This window comes from Chroicocephalus ridibundus, chromosome 2, assembly GCF_963924245.1.
Source record: "Chroicocephalus ridibundus chromosome 2, bChrRid1.1, whole genome shotgun sequence".
NCBI classification, from domain to species: Eukaryota; Metazoa; Chordata; class Aves; order Charadriiformes; family Laridae; genus Chroicocephalus; species Chroicocephalus ridibundus.
The window spans coordinates 135,147,038-135,163,900 of record NC_086285.1 but is presented as its reverse complement, the minus strand read 5'-3'; the positions used below and the strand labels follow the sequence as shown (position 1 = coordinate 135,163,900).

Here is a 16,863-nt window from a genome sequence, read left to right as displayed (position 1 = left end):
TTTCCATACCAATCCAGTTATATTCACTCCAAATAGAATGCATTTTATCATATTTGTCCTGTGTTTACTCACATAGCAGGCTAAACGAAACAAACACATAAAATAATCTGTATAAGCATATAAAATCTGCTTCCTTACTGGAATTATTCTTGTGCTCTTAATAACATTCCCTTGTTTCACTTACATGACGGCAAGCTTTTGGCTTCAAACAGTGACAGCATCTCCATATACAAAGATATATATACACATATGTTTTCATGTTTTGTTTCATAAAAATCAAAAGGCTTTGGTTCTCCTAGAGTTCCCTTCCTCCTTAAAGAAGTGGGAAAAAAGAAAGATAAAGGTAGGAAAGCAAATGTATAAGGAAAGGTTTCCAAAAATACATAAAAATGTCCATTCAGAGCAAGTCCCACAATGAAGAATTTCAAACAAATATAGAACTAATTAGTGCATCTTTAAAATGCCAAGGTGCTTGGCATTTAAAAAAAAAAGCTAGAATAAAAATGGAAGAATATGAAGAGTCACAGCAACATAGGTATTTTACATCCTACCACAAGTAGGCTTTAACGACAATGTCATTAGTGATATTAAAATCTTGGCTACTGAAATATATACTGAACGGACATAGTTCTAATGCTTTAAACTTAGTTCAAAAAATACTTCCACAACATTCACCATCATCAGCTGGTATTTTACAGATTTAAACTAAGGACACAACTAAACCAATTTAACTCTTTGAAACAATTGGAACAGAAAAAGTTTAACAGAAATCCCTCCATAACTATAGGCAAGGGTTCTTTCGCTTGATGAAGGATGAATAAACCCTTCAAACATCCTTACTTAAAAAACAGGAAGTTGTTTCTTTTCATAAAAAGGGTGATCATGGCATTTTGAAATGTGTGTGCAGCACCTGATTCCTCATCCATTAGTTCCTCATTCATGCTTTGACATGACCAGGTTTCAATGAATTTGCACTGTCATATTCCTTTAGTAAATACTGGGTACTGAGGGGACCACAAGGAGATGGAAGTGCCACTAGGCAGCTGATTCCCAGATCTGACAAGCATTTTGACAGGCAATTGTTTCATACTATGTGCAAGGTAATTCAACCTGTTTATCAAGAAAAAGTATTGCCCACATTGTTGGAAAACTACATGTGGTTGACCTTTTGGATAAGGGATCATCGTCAGGATTGGCTTTCTGCACTGAGATAGAGCTAGACACTGAACACATAACTAAAGGAAATAATGAGTGATCACCATTTGAAATGTAAAATTTCCGCCTGTGAAAAATTGATCCCATTATCTTACCTGTTTTCTATATTATACCTATGCATAGAATCCTTCCTAATTTCAGCTTTCACAGATAACTCTCTGTATCCAAGAAATGAACTTCCTTACAACAGCAGTTCTGAAGACTTTGACTTTATCTTACAATTCACGAAGTATGTTCCTCCTGTGGTATAATTCATCCACACATAACACCCCTTAATTCAAGGCTCAGTGCTGCTCTAGACTTGATTTCATCATCTACTCTGAATAGTCTCCCACTGACAAGATGGCATGGCCTGTAACTCAGATGCTTCTGCTATGCAAACCAGTATACCCACACAATAAAACTCCAAGTTCAAACTTATATTTGAGCCACTAGGTACAGCAGGAGCATTGGCTAAACTTTCAGCCCCTGCAAGTATCTATTTCACAGTAAAAGGAGAAAACATCTAGTTCTACATCTAGCTTTACAGTCTCAGTAGGGTTGTCTAGTGTCTTCCTGTTTCAGCTTTGGAAAACAACTTGCAAATCATCGGAATATCATGCTTATTCATGTTATTTCTGCCGTATTTCTTAGAGTTCGCACAGATATACTATCTAAAACACTCCCTTTCATGAACCCAGCAGTCAGGAACTGATGCTGATCTTTTAGACTGGGTTGCAATACCACCATGACTGAACTCAAAGTGGATTAGGTTGGGGTTTTTTTTAATTTAGATCAGGAATGTGCTTTTGAAATGAAACTCCTGATCACTCCCACTTACTGTGCATCACAGAGCACTCTTGGAATACAAACTGGATCCTCTGCAGATAAAATGCCAGGAGCTGTGCTCCAGGAGTGCATCTAACACTTTGCACTTATTCATGGGTATTCAGTCAACACAGTGCAACACAGTGCACAACACAGTGCACAACACTACAACACAGTGCACATTTTGACTTAGTGCACAATAAAAATCCCTGAAATTTCAAGTCCTCAGCTCCAATTCTTTTGCTTTACAAATCCGCTCCTATTGCACCACAGCACTTGCCAACATAGGCATTGCCTTCATCAGTATCTTGTTAAAACCTAGTGCACCATCAAAGGCATTCACACAGAAATGGCACTATCAGCGTTTCACAAATGTTCCATGTATGCTAGACTAGCTGAGCCTAAAACCCAGGTGGCAGATTAAACTGAATAGTAGTAGCAGTTCCTGGCTCCAGCTGCCGACTCTTCTACCCCAGAAGGTTACAAGCTTTGCAGCAGGGATGGTGCATGCAACGTGGGTCTTCTGAATGCCTCTGGTTTACAACATATCGCATTTAAAATAAACCACAACTAACATCAGTTTAACTTTACAGACTGGACTACAAATTGTGGTATTTAACCTCTGTCAACATGGGGTTCAAGTAGCGTGTAGACTGAAACCAATGTTCTGCTTATGGAGGAGCTGATGTTTCAGTGAGGATACCGCAGCTTAAATCACAATTCATCAACAGCCAAACTAATCACATAGGGTGGGATTAACCTCCCCTGAATTTAAACAGCCTCAAAGCAGATACCTACATCTAAGCTAATTATCTAAATTACCTTTGCAGTTACATAGACAAATAAGCATCTATTGAAGGAGATAATTTTAGCTGCCCACTTTAATTGAGATCAACTACGTGTTGGAAATTCTCATTTTTCTCTACTAATTATAAAGGAGACTGGCTCAAACACAGACATCTACACCACAGACATCAAAAGCTTAGTGAGATGAATCCCACCATTTGTGTTGTACGAGCGTTAAATCAAAAGAGTACGCTGTCACCCAAGGCAGACCAGCATAAGTGAGTCCACCAATTATACCAACTGGTATTACAACAGAACTGGCAAGTCCCACAGCTCAAAAAATGTTTTCCAGTAAAATACAAAAAAAAATGTGATAATATTTTAATGGAGATATTTTCATATATGTAGGAAGGCGGAAAAAAATCACATGGGATGGGACTATATGGAAAATAAAAACAAGCAAAAATTTAAGCTCAGTAAAGATGGAAAAGTAAGTACAGTGGGCACCATTGAAAGTAAACATTTACCATGGCATAGTATAAATACCTCATTGCTGTATACATTCTAAATATAGGGAGAGAGTGGTAAAGTAAATACCACAGTACACTATGGGTATTTATTTACTTTTTAATAGAATCCACTGTATTCTTTAAGACTAATGACACTGAGAAGGAAAAAAAAGGAAAGATGAAACATAGAATGAGAAATGCCACGAACAAATAAGACAGAAATACAGTTAAGACTCAGAAAACTGCTGCATGGTACCAACACTAATAACAGCTGAAAATTATTTTAAGACACTGATCTTAACTGTAGCCTGTCTAGCCTCTTCCACTGAGCCAGAATCAAATATATGTGTATTATCCATGTATTTTTAATTAAAACTAATAACAGTAGTTTCAGAATAATATTTACTGTAATCTTCTTCTACAGTTTTATGACTGTAAAAGTAAAGAGGATTTCCTTAGTATGCAACCTAAAGCTCCTGCCCTGCAATGCTAGCTGATGTTTCATTGCCAAGAAAAAAGAAATCACTCTTTCCTGTAACAACTTTTATTTATTTCCCAGGTTAAACAAATTCAGCTGCTTCATTCCTTCAATCTTTCTCATAAATCACATACTCTGTGTTTATAATCAATCCCATTAATCTTATTCATTCTCTCTAGAATGACTAGACCATTCTTAAAAAATGACCAAACGTGGACATTGCATTTCAGACAAGGTCTCACCAGATTCAAACAGCCAAGTCTACTTTCAAAGATTGCTGCCTCATTATTTTTTAACTCAGTGCAGCTCCTGCATCTTCTTATTGCAGTGGTAGCTCTACACTTCATTCCCTGTATTCGACCTGTTTGATGTCTTCCTTACTCCACACCTTGCAGTTTAATTTCATCATGTTGATTCCAGGCCGTTACTTCCACTTGTCAAGTTCTTCTACTTTTGATTGTGTTCTCTAAAACAACCCCATGTGTCCATGTTAATGTATTTTGCAGTTTTCAAGTGTATTCTTTGCTCACACGAGTCATAATCTATGTGCTTAACCAAAAAGGGATGGACTCCAACAGCATCAACTCCTTCAATCTTCTGCCAGTTTGATAGGGAGCTTCTGTCAATTTTCACTTGCAAAAATGTCAGTGTGGAGACTCTCAAAAACTCTCCAGAGTCAAAAATATGGCACTTACCACTTCCCTCTGATACATTATGCTGGTTAAGTACTGAGTGAAAAAAAAGTAAAATAGATCGTTTTGACATGATCTCTTCTTGATGAACAGACGTTGGTGGTTTTCATCAGCTTGGCTTTCAGTTACCCTTAGGTGAAGCATTTTGATCCATACCAAGGCTGCTGAAGGAAGTCCATGGAAACTAATGATAATTAGCTCATCTGAAAAGTCACTAACTTGCACAAAACTCAGATCCTTACCTTCAGTAATTTGAGTTTGACAAAAATGTGGCCTCCATACTTGCCCGAGGTCCCTTACACCAGAGTGACTGCAAAAACTCAGGAGTTCTGAAACACGAGACAACTCTCCTTGAAAATACAAAACCAACCAAACTAACTAGTACTGATATATCCTTTAAGCACAAGGGAAGAGGATACCTGTAATTGCTGAACTTTCCACTACCAAGAAAGTTAGGCATCCATTTTCCACTGGAGGACCACTGCCTGTCTAGAAATGAAATGCTAAGGACCTTACATGTTACCATGTGGTAGACAAGAGTTTATAGAGCTTTAAACTGGGCAGAGATCCCTGAATAGACCTTGAGGTTTCAGCGACTCTTTTGGAAAAGAGTAAAAAGCCGGAAAACTGTGGCTTTTACCTGGAAACAGGAAAGCAGTATGAGGCCAAAAATATTGTTCCCGAACAGTGAATAAATTGCACCAATATTTAGAAGTATCTCCCTATTACAGTTTCATATGTTTGAGCTTTTTGTGTTCAAAAAGTAAAACCAGGAATAGGAACCAGCAGACATGACTAATCACATTTAATTCTGTGTGTACTCTAAGCGTGTTAAAAAAACCTTGCTGGAATATTCAGCTTTCCAAGGTGTCCTGAAACAGTACATTTACTTTGCTACTTTTTAAAAGCAGTGTATAAAGACTTTCTATTAGAACATGACTAAAAATCACCCATTCACTTCTATATTCTGACACGAATGGAAGAGAAGCAACAGCGACGTGAAAGCTGATCTTGATTTCTGCATTTTGTCCATTGTCAAAGCATGAATTACACACATTCATTACAAATAGTGTTCATAAATATTTATTGCTAATTACAAATTGACCAGAGCACGGGTCCTAACCTCATATCCTAGTAGTGATTACCACGATAAACTAGCTGTAACTGATTGCTTTCATACAGCAGTTTTAGAGATGCTACAGAATTTCCTGGACTTTGAACACGAATTAGCCGCAATATCTCAAATATGTGTCACAGTGAATGCTTGCTTTTAAAAGATGACCACTGTGATTTGACATAAGTGAACTGAACTTACTGCCAGAGAGCACCCACTGATCATACGTGACTTGGCACTACTGTTAGAAATATGTTCAAATAAAATCTAAAAAAAGAGAGTTGGAAAATGTATTAAAGAAGTTCCTGACCATCTGGAAATCCAACAGGGATTTCAGGACAAATATATTGTGATATGCATCAGGCAGCCAAAATTCTGGTTTTAATGAGTTAATAGCCTCATTTTATGAAACTGTTATCCTCCTTCATAATAAAGTAAAAATTGTCCTTCTCTATATGGACAGAAGTTAGTCTTCTTAATGAGTCATGTTTTTCTAACTATGATAGTCACTCTACTTACGTCAAATCTAAGGTTGAGGACTATATTTACAGATAACAGGATAAATTCATATCTAGCACTTCAATGAAATTATGTTAATAAATAACTTTTTTCTCAATTAAAAAAAATCTTAAGTTAAAGAAGTTTCCCAGGCAGATATCATGAAGATGGCAGGCTACATGGAGTTACAGTTATAAATCTCATTGATTCTTTCTGTGTTCAATTCGCATTGTGTATTTAAGCTCTGATTCTGCTACTACTGATTATTTTTTAATAATCTTTTTGATATGGGGGATGAAGAAGTTCTCTGACAGCAAAAATAAAAGATGAACAGTGTCCGTCCTGTGTTGTTAATTATTTTATTTTGGGAAGGCTCCCTTAAACTTTGAGACAGTGAGCCTTTCTGCTACTTTCCACTTTCAGTTTCTTTACTTGGAGTTGCTTAGTTGTTGTTGGCATTACATCAATAAAAGTCATAACACGGACTTATCCACTTGCTTTCTTGTCCACTTCACATTGCACAATCCTTTGCTAAAACTGCCAGAGAGAATAAGAGGATAAGTCAACGTCACTGTTCTTTGATGCAGTGTCAGTAGCCTTTGAGCACAGGCAAGGGAGCTGAAGCACTTCCACCAACCTTTGAAGTGGAGCAGAAAAGTGGAAAACCAGAGGGAAAGCAGGCAGGTTCACTTTGAAAAGAGCTGCTCTGTTCTTGGCACCCGAAGTGCTCTCCAGCCACTTAAGGGATTCCACAAACCAAAGTCCTCTGCTCGAAAGGAATGGGAATTGTTTTTAACCATGTGTCCCTGAAGAGTTTAGGCAAAATGGACAAGACACAATAAACAGAGACATGAAAAGGTTTTGTCAGAAAGGTCTAGGCAATTTAACAGGGCACTTCTACGCAGCACAGAAAAATTCACCAAAATGTCTACGTCCACTAGAAGGCCTTCCTTTATGTTTCCTAATGCTGTTTCAAAAAATCTCAGTTGGGAGCCGACAGATACATATATAGAGAAACTGCTACATCCAGGCTTATGCAAATCATAGGATCTAAAAGCATTACAAAATAGCTAAAAATGTATTACATTCCCCATTCTGTCACTACGATGACATGAACAATGTTTTACTATTATCCATGCAAGAGGTCTATCCCCCAGTGGGTTCATATTATCCAAAGTCCAATGATCTGTACTTAAATACAGCATGAATTTGTCAAAGGAAAAAATAAGAAAACTCTAAATATTTACAGTCATTCTTAATTTTCTTCTTCATGAAGTTACAGAAATAGAGGGACAAACCTCTAAGCCTCCCAAAATATATGGCCCCACGAAAGTCATGAGTCAGTCATGGTTTTGAAATTAATTATATAATATCAGCACCTTCAACACATCACTACTAAGGTTTTCAAACTAAGACCTTCAGAGGCATTATATCAACACAAAGTAAGATTAAATATAAATATATTTCTTTTTTTTTTCCCCCTTGTGAACAAAGTATGGATTGAATCCTGCTGCCAAGTACACATCTGTAATTGTGTCCCTAAGAACCATGCAGCTATACCAAATAAATTATTTCAAAAAGCACCTCTAGAAGACTGTATTTGCTTCACAAAGTCTGCAAAATAAAACTTCATAGAAGCAAGGCCCGGGCTTTGCAATGACATCCCTAGCATATGTCAGCAGGATCTTGCCAAAAGACGACTAAAAATAATTAAATAAGTAAAGACTTCCTTGCCCTAGAGGACACTGATGCTCAATTACAGTAATTACACAATGTAGCGTGTGGCCAGGTGCCAAGAAATATCAGGTTGAAATGCACTGCTGTCTATCAAGCTGTGAACCTAAACACTTCTCAGTACAGCAAATTCAGTCCATGACACACAAAGAAAAAGTATTTTAAAAAATATAGAGGTTAGCAAGTTGTTGGGTTAATGTACCTAAAACAAGTATTTCAAGCTTTATTAACACTTTACAATCTAGTAAGAATTTATTAATAACGCAATAAAAACCTTTCTAACTCTATAAGGTAGAAAAAGGCTTTCCGCATCAACCCGGTCTGAAAAACAAACAAACGTACTGGTTTCCTGATTTGGTCACAGTCCCTTGTATGATGCTTATTTCCGGGTGGGATTGATGGCAGTAGAGTGCAAAAGGCTATCTAAAGTCAGTCTCCCAAACTAATGATTTTAACTGCAGAAAGAATGTATCGCCTTGTAGATTCCAAGATTATTACATATATTGACAAGCGTATGACAAAGCACGATGGTTCCCATTTTTGTCTTAAAGGCTATTACTTTGCCCAGGGAGGCTGGGCAGGCACAGGCAGCTCCAGGACAGCAGGGGAATAGGCAGGGACACCTGAGCAGCCACCAAGCAGCAGAGCCCCAACATCACACTGCTTGGGTCACACTGACTCCTGCCAGCAGCGGTTGGCTTCAGTTTTCGGTACTAGCTCAGGTATCTCTTCCACACAGACATACCCCAAGCGTGTCCATGGTGTGAAGGCCATGCTGGTGTCAATGGCCCAGGATGGGAAATGTCGAAAGCATGACACTTTATACAACGCTCAGATAAGCTTTATGTGGGTGCTTTGGAAGGGCAGCAGGGAAATGTCATCCCTCTCTGTTCTCTTTCCAATTATATCAAATTCTTGTGCACACCAAAAAGAAAACGTTCCTCACTCCTTTCTTTACTAGGAAACAATTCTGTACAGCACCTGGCAGGATAAACATACATACAGTATGCATCTGCCATACATTTTGATAACAAATTGTTCACCATAACCTCAAGAAAGATATTTTTTTTTTCCCCATTGAAGTCATAATGTTGACAGTTCAAAAACTCTCTCAGCATTGAAGGAAGAGGTCTAGGAAAGAATGATCTAACATGTAGTCATAAGGTCATATAAGGCCACGGCAGAGGAGTTTCCTGAATTTGTTGGACTGCTGTTCCCTACAGAGGAGCTTATGCAGGTTCTCATGCCAGAATCATCTGTACAGAGAAAGAGACACAAGGCAAGTTGGAAGATCCATATAAGACTTAAGAAACATTAGATGAAACTGAAAATATTAACAGTATCAAATTGCCAGGACCAGAAAATATCCTTCAAGAATTTGGTTGATTATGAAACGGTTGAATTACTGTGTGGTACACAGCCTCTTAAAATGGCCTCATTACCGCAGTAACCAAAAACAGCGCATGGGTGTTAATGTTTTAAAAAGCTTCCAGTAGAATCTGAGAAACTGCAGACTAAAAACTGACTTCCATTGGGATGATTTCATAGGACAAGTTAAAAAACACACTAAATACATGGATAATCTGAATCCCTCCCTAATATATTATGCTTTGAATGTGTCAACAACATGTGGAAAAGGTTTAAGTGCAGTTAAGCTTTCTACAAAGTTCCTAAGTTATTTAAAAATAAATAAATGAATAAAATTAAGCTATCATGAGATAAAGAAGAAAGTGACAAAAGACAGAAACCAGATTTAAGAATAAGAAATATTTTTTTAACTCCCTGAATGATGTGTCTGCGGTCCTCTGCTATATACCTTCTTCGCAACAGCCCAAGAAAGGGAATGCAAGACACTATTAACTACTTAAAGTAATTAAAAATAAGATAGGAAAATAAAAGGTAGAGATAGAAGACTCACTAATACTAATTGTTTGGAAAACAAAATGGTAGATAACATTCAATATCAACACGTGCAAAATAATGAGGACATTAGTGGAGACTGCAGCCAACTATATACATACACTGCAGTGTAGTAAATGACCTATTAGCACATTGGAAAGATCTTGGAGCCATTGTGAACCGCTCTATGAAAGTGCTAGCTCTAGTTTAGCCACAGTTAAAAAGCAAAAGAATGTAAGAAATTATCAGGAAGCAAAAAAAAAAAAAAAAAAGAAAGAAAGAAAAAAAAATACAACTGTATCAACTCGCAGTATGCCATAACTATCAATAGTTTGGCTTGTTCACTTTGAATTAAAAGGAAAATAGTAGAACCACAGCAGGTAGAGAAGGAAAACAAAATGGAACAGTTTTTCAGATAGAATAATTTCCTCAGTGGTAACATTTTTCAGCTGAAGAGTCCTACTTACTTGAAAACTGTTCTTTCTCATAATAAAGAAAAACAAGGCATCAAATAAAAGAACAGGTTTAAAGCAAAAGAAGTGCTTTTTCACGCAGTGCATAATTAAATTTATAGGGCTCTGCAACTTAATGCCATGGATTCAAAGAATACAAAATGGACTCAAAAGCTTTCGGATTCATAAAAGAAAACTCCACCTAAGACTATCAGACCCAAAAAGTACAACAGCAGATTTAGGAAGTCCCTAAGCTGCCGTTTGCTGGAAGCTGGGAGGTTTCATTGCAGAAGTTTCTCTGTTCACATGCTCTGTTCTTATCCTCTTACCCTAGGAATCCATTACTGCTCAGCACCAGAGTCACAGTATTTGGGAAGATGAACTTTTCATCCAGTAAGTTCAGCCAGATAACCATAAGAACATTCTGTTCATTAAGTCATACCTACTGTGAGTAGTAACTTCAGGTCTCTGAACTATGATAGCCTGGTATCCTTCTTATTTTTCAAGGCATAAGGGGGGAGTGTACAGCTGTACAGAAAATCTGTAATTCAATCTTCTTGTTTTCCCTTTTTTTTTAATAAATAAAACCAAGATCTTATAAGCTGGAGACCATCCTCAAAAGCTTTTCTCCTCTGCACAACTTAAACTAAAACATGGCTTTAAGACTGCAGTTCTCTCAAAGGTAAGGCTGAACTTTGCAAGTAAGGCATATAACCAATAGCTCCTACCCAAAGTGTGGCTCTTCATCCCTCCCATTCCTTAGCTATGCATTCCTGCCCTCTTTTATCTCCACTGGTACTCATCTGATTCAGTCATGTAGGAAGCCAGTTCCATGACTCAGACTGGAAAAAAAAATATATTAAATTTAAAAACTAAAGTCTGATTCTTTAAGTACTTGGATCAGTCTCGTCATCAACTCAGATGCATGCCAGTGGCAAGAGTGGGAAGAAGCATTTTCAGCCCAAGCTACCTGTTAGGTTAGCTTAGCTGTTACACACAAACAGTGGAATGAGATCTTGCAGCCTCCACAACCCTTCTTTCAGCTCCAAGCACTCTTGGAGGTTTTAAACTTCTCAACCACACCACAGACTTCTAGAGAGTGAGCTTTATCAGTGAGGCACCCGGACCTTGAACACCTTTATTTGGATTCAGTAAGACATAAAACTTCACTTCCGCAAGCAGAGCTAGCTCTGTTTACGAGGAAAGGTTTTACTAGAACAAGGGGCAGCTTATAGTGACATGAATGTGCCCAGAGCAGATTTTTTTGCCAGCCTGTCTATACTAATAAAGGACTACAAAAGTAGACAGAAGTATTTCAACTGTACTTATCTAGTTTGCTAACCACTAGGCAAACATTTAGAGGGATTGTTTCCCTATTCTGGAGAACTGGAACTCACCTTTGGTAAGACTTGATGTATCACATTGCAAGAATACTATTTTTAGTGGCATGTGTCTATCTGATGAAACTTTTTTTTTAATAATTAAACAGGCTCATTTATCCCCATCCTTTATTTCACGAAAAAAATAGCCAAGTACAGTTTTAGTACTTGGGTGTTTGAATTTTCTGTCAGTCACAAAATTGATCCAGAGGTCTCAGACCCTTGGAAAACCAGATCTAAGAGTGCTTATTTCTTTGTCTGGAAAAGTGGAATTTGTCCATCCTATTATTAAAATGCATCTAGAAAAATAAAGTGACTATTAAGTGCCAAAACAGGCATTTGTTTTAGTTATGGACAAAAAGCTAGCACTAATAGTTATACAGCTCTAATGTCTGTCATAAGTTATGAAATGATAGAATGGAGTTTGCCTCTGTAATTTATTTCTTGCATATATGCACTATGGTAATGACCAGATATTAGTTTTTCCAAGGGAATCTCTTTGCACAAAAGAAATCATGCTTCCTTAATGAACTATATAGAATTTATTGCCTGTTCTTTGCTGTTCAGTCTGTGACTCCGCACCTCATTTACAATTTGTACTCAGATTTTGCTCTTATTATGCAATAGAACAGCCCTGATTCCTTTATGACACCTCATGCAGAAAAGAAGGTGGACAATCACACAATCACAAATTGTATCATAAAAATACATGTGCAAACAAGCAGAAAATCCACCATTTCCTCCTTCTTTTCAAGCAGCAGAGGGCTCTCACTGTCTCCTAAATCACCCTCTTTTGACTCCCAAAACTGACTCCCACCTGCTTCCTCCAGGTACAATATCCCCTCCCACTCACTCCCAGGCTTAGTCTTTTAAAATAGCCTTTTAGCAAATTTCTGTGCTCTTAATCTCCCTCCATAAACTCTTGCTCACAGTTTTTCTCTGCCCAGAGAGTCACAGTTTTTCCCATAACCACATCTACTCATCAAATGCTCTTTCCCTCCACACCACCTATTCCCCAACATCTCGAGCAGAATCCCCAGACTCTCAGCCCTTCTTATGGGTCCCTGTCCGTAAACATATATCCATCCCTCTGACCAGACCCTTTACACAGACCCTTTACATTCACAAATCCCAAACTTTTTTCTATGCCAATCCCCAATTCCCTTGGATATTATGCCAAAATTGAGCCCCACTCTCTTGAAAGCTCCTGTTCTGAATAACAGGACATATTTCCTCTACATTAAAATTGGATAATCTCTTTTCCATGCTGTGTGTACTCTGTGTGTCAGGGGTCATTGGGGAGCACAGAAAAAACAACAACAACAACAAAATTTGTTCCAGTTGTAGACCTAACACAAAATCTAGGCCAAAGGGCGGGCAGTGCAGGAGGAATCTTTGAAGAATACAGCTGCTAAAAATCTAGCTCCAATGAGTACATCCAAATTCTTCTTTCCAAGATATATAACACAAGCAAATGCAGAATGGCATTAGGAATGGAAAAAGGCACATAACTGAAAATCGAAGCTACCCTTTTGTAGAATCTCGGCAAAAAGTTTTGCGGTATTTTAACATGGAAAAACAATACAGTCTTCCCTATTTGCATTTTAACAAAAAAAAAGCTGGACACTTTTTTCTTAAGTATTCCAGAAATAAATCAACTTGAGATCTCGGGAACAAAAATGTAACGTCTATTACAACAAGGTCTAAAGAAGTCACAACAGAAAACAAAGTTTAAGGATATGTACAGACAATCCTAACTGAAAGGGTTAAAAGAGTTTCAGATATTATCATCCCTTTGTTTGGAGGTGGAACGTGGTAACTCATTCTCTGATGGCTCTTAGTCTAATATAGTAACACTCATATAGGTAAACTTAAGTTAAACTACTTTTATTGATGATTTAAGTTTCTCAAGGACACACAATATGCTCAGTTTCATCACATCTCCAAGCTGAGAGAGACATCACTCCAAGCCGGGAGAGACTATCTATATCTTGGAATTTGTTAATATGATCCTCTGTCATAACCTTACAATGGAAAGTGTCGGGGTATCTGGTATAAACAACCCAACCTATAGTAATGGTATTTCTCTGGTACCTGGACAGATAAATAAATAATACACAGTGTGGACACAGGAAAGAGATTTGAGCTTTTCTGCAGAAACAAGAATACAGAAGAAAACTTGTCCATTCTTGTTAGATCTCTGGACTTCTTAAAAGCTCTAATGACTTGCTTTGATCTAATTAGCATGGAGAGATAGAGTTAGCCTTGAACTAATGGCACAAAATCAAAGTTCAAAAACATGGGAGATTTAAGTCTACTAATAACAAATCAAACATAGAGGCTTCTTAAGGGAAAAACACAAACAGAAATTATGTATTACATTATTTGTTAAACACAGGAACATACAGGACTCCAGTCCAGTAACACATGCCAACTTAAATAGAAAGCTTTCTTGCTATAGGGGCATCTTTTTGCTCAGAAATTCCATCCAACCTACAAGCATGGGAGAGAATCCATGTTATTTTGAAATTTCAGCACTCTTCTTAGATGGTAACTTCATAGGCCACAATCAACAATTGTGAGTAGCGCAATTTTGGAAACTGGCCTCTTACACTGAGGAATTACCACTTAAATTCAGGAGAGCTGTGAGAGATTAAACCCATTAACATCAGTAGAACATGACACTTGATTCACAAACAGGCATTATTATCTCACAGTTCACCCCTGCACAAAAGAAAGACAAACAAGTATCAAGTGCTTATATGAGAAAACAAGCAAGTTAAGACTAAAAGTATGCTGTTTTATAAAGTCACAGTAACTATTCTAAGAACATTTCTTTCTGCATGTCGCTATCAGTTTTTCCTTACCATATATTCCATATTGGAAGCTGGTGGATACACCTGACCCCGTAATTTATTATGAAGATCCAAGATACTTTGCATATCACTGTCTGTGATAGCCCTTTTCCCTCTCTGCTTGGCGATCCACCACTCACCATCTTCATCCATGTACTTTTCCAAAAGTTCCTCTAAGAGCGTGGCATTGGGAAGAACCATTGCAGAAACTGCTTGAGCTATGAATAGCAAGGTAGTTACTCTGAGCCATTCCTGTACTACATACTTCATGATGAATGATCTCAAAATGCTCAGCGGTTAGCTCCAAGACAAAGTCTTTCTTCCAGGTCTGTTGGCTGTAAATGCATAAGAGAGAGTAATGAAATTTGGAGGTTGAAGCACTGGCCTGTATGAACTTAGTAAGCAACGAAAGTCAAACTGTAGTTTGTACGGAGTTTGCCACTGTTGTTTTAGGGAGAGAAACCAGGATGCTACTTTTTCTCTACTCTAATAAGTATACACTGTTGCTTTGGGAAGACAGCTTATCTTCAACCTTATGAACTTCAGTTTGTTCAAGTAGTTTTATACAGGACACTGGTATGCACATTTCACTGCCTGCATGCAAGAAAGCATGCTTTTCATAGCTCCTTAAAAGAAGCCAGACATCAAGGAAGATTAGGCTGCAGATAAGGTCTTCCAGCGTTGGAATTTAAGAACAAGAAAAGTTAAAAGGCTTGCATTCATTGCCAAACTGAAAAACACAATAGTCGATATGAAATATCTCCTCTTGATGCATTTCAAAATATGACTTCGATTAAAGCTTTTGGTTTATGGTTTCCCCAAAACCTAATAAAACTTAAGGTATTCAACTCTGCCAAGAAAATGGGGGGGGGTGGGGGGGAAGAGGAGAGACTTGTGTGTATGTGTGTATTCTATTCACGAAACAAAGGAAAGCACAGATAACTCTCAGAAAAAGAAGTACCACTTCCAAGAACACAGTATTCCAATACAGCCTATTACACGACTGAGTGCTTTAGGTAGGAAAGCCACAGTCACTCCCTCACCCTGGGTGGAAAAACCGGGAATCCCGCCACACCGACCGCGCCGGAGGGAAACAAAAAAAGGCGAAGGGGGCAGAACCGGGCTCTCCCCGCCGCCGTCGGCCCCGGCCCCGCTTTCCGTGGGGCAGCCGGCCCCGAGGAGCCGCTCCCCGACCGGTCCCCGTCCCCCCCCCCCCGCCACCGTCGCGGGGCGGATGCTGCGGGGAGCCTCCGGGCGGCCCCCACAAACGCCCTTACCCCTCTGGCGGCGGCGGCTGCCTCCTCCCTCCGCAGCCAGCTTCGCTCCGCCGCCCACCTCCTCGCCGGGGCCGGGGGGGGTGTGCTCAGGCACGGCCTGGCCCCGCTCGCTGGGGTGGGAGCGGCGCGGCGGGTGGGGACGTGTCCAGCAGCGGAGCCGCGGCGAGGGGCTGCCGCCGCCGCCACCGCCTCCTCCCCCGCCGGCCTCCGGGTCGCCGCCGCCACCCCGAGGAGCTCCGCGTTTTCTCCTCCTGGCTCCCGCCCCGCCGGGCATTTATCGCGGGCGGCGCTGACGTGCGGCGGACACCCCTCCCCGGCACCCCGCGGGGCGGGACGCGCCGCGCTCCGGGCACCGCGCCCGCCTCCGGCCCCGCCACCCGCACCCCGCAACCCGCACCCGAACCGGGAAGGGCCGGGGGCGGCGGAGCCGGCAGCAGCTCCCCCGGCGGTGCCTCGAGTCCGGCGGGCAGCAAGGGTGGGCTGGCACCGCTGCCTCCTGCCAGAGGCTGGCCTCGGCCCTGCAAAAGCTGTCGCCCCGCAAAGGTCGGGGACTGCGGGAGTGGGGGGGGGGGTGTCCCCTGCCGCCTCCATCTGTTGGTAGCTGGCCAGAGGATGCTGAACCTGCCTGCTCCTGCTGAGGCACAGCAAGGGGAAAAACATGGGGGGTCGCACATGAGCTCCACAAAAGTCCAGAACGTGTGAATGTGGCAGGAGGTATCGGGACAGAAATTTTATTGTGGGTTCAGACCAGCCGCATGAGTTGAATTCTACGAAGTAGAATTCAAAAGCTTGTAACCACTCGTTTCTGTTTCCGGCAAGACTAGGCACCAAATATGTACTTCTTTGTTGTATACATCAAATATGTTGTTGTATACAAATATGATGTTGTATGCATCAAATAGGTACTTCTTTGTCAGCAATCTGATCTAGTTGAAGATGATCCTGCTCATTGCCAGGGAGGATGGACTAGATGATCTTTAAAGGTCCCTTTCAACCCAAACTATTCTCTGATTCTCTGATTCTATTTGTATCAAAATCTTCTAGCCTGAATTTTTATGCAAGCTGATTGGGACAATGTTTCATTTATTTAGTATACTTTGGTACACTGAGCTAACGGCAGGGTTGATCAGCTTCCAGTCTTCACAGGACTGCTGTACCAGCTTCCAAA

At 39.9% G+C, this 16,863-nt stretch overlaps 1 protein-coding gene across 3 annotated transcripts in view; it reads right to left on the bottom strand.

Annotated features, from left to right (window-relative positions):
* The window catches only part of CRISPLD1 (cysteine rich secretory protein LCCL domain containing 1), a 42,923-nt gene extending 26,848 nt beyond the window's left edge, over positions 1 to 16,075 (bottom strand). For 2 of the 3 annotated variants that reach the window (XM_063327072.1, XM_063327071.1), the window contains exons 1-2: positions 15,696 to 16,075; positions 14,431 to 14,753 (exon numbers count right to left, since the gene is read on the bottom strand). In XM_063327072.1, coding sequence (XP_063183142.1) covers positions 14,431 to 14,688 — 258 coding nt within the window. In that variant the 5' untranslated portion in view covers positions 14,689 to 14,753; positions 15,696 to 16,075. Of the gene's footprint in view, positions 1 to 14,430; positions 14,754 to 15,695 lie in introns of those variants that run through there. The other variant, XM_063327073.1, reaches the window with a different exon arrangement.
* Between the last annotated feature and the right edge of the window lie 788 nt (positions 16,076 to 16,863).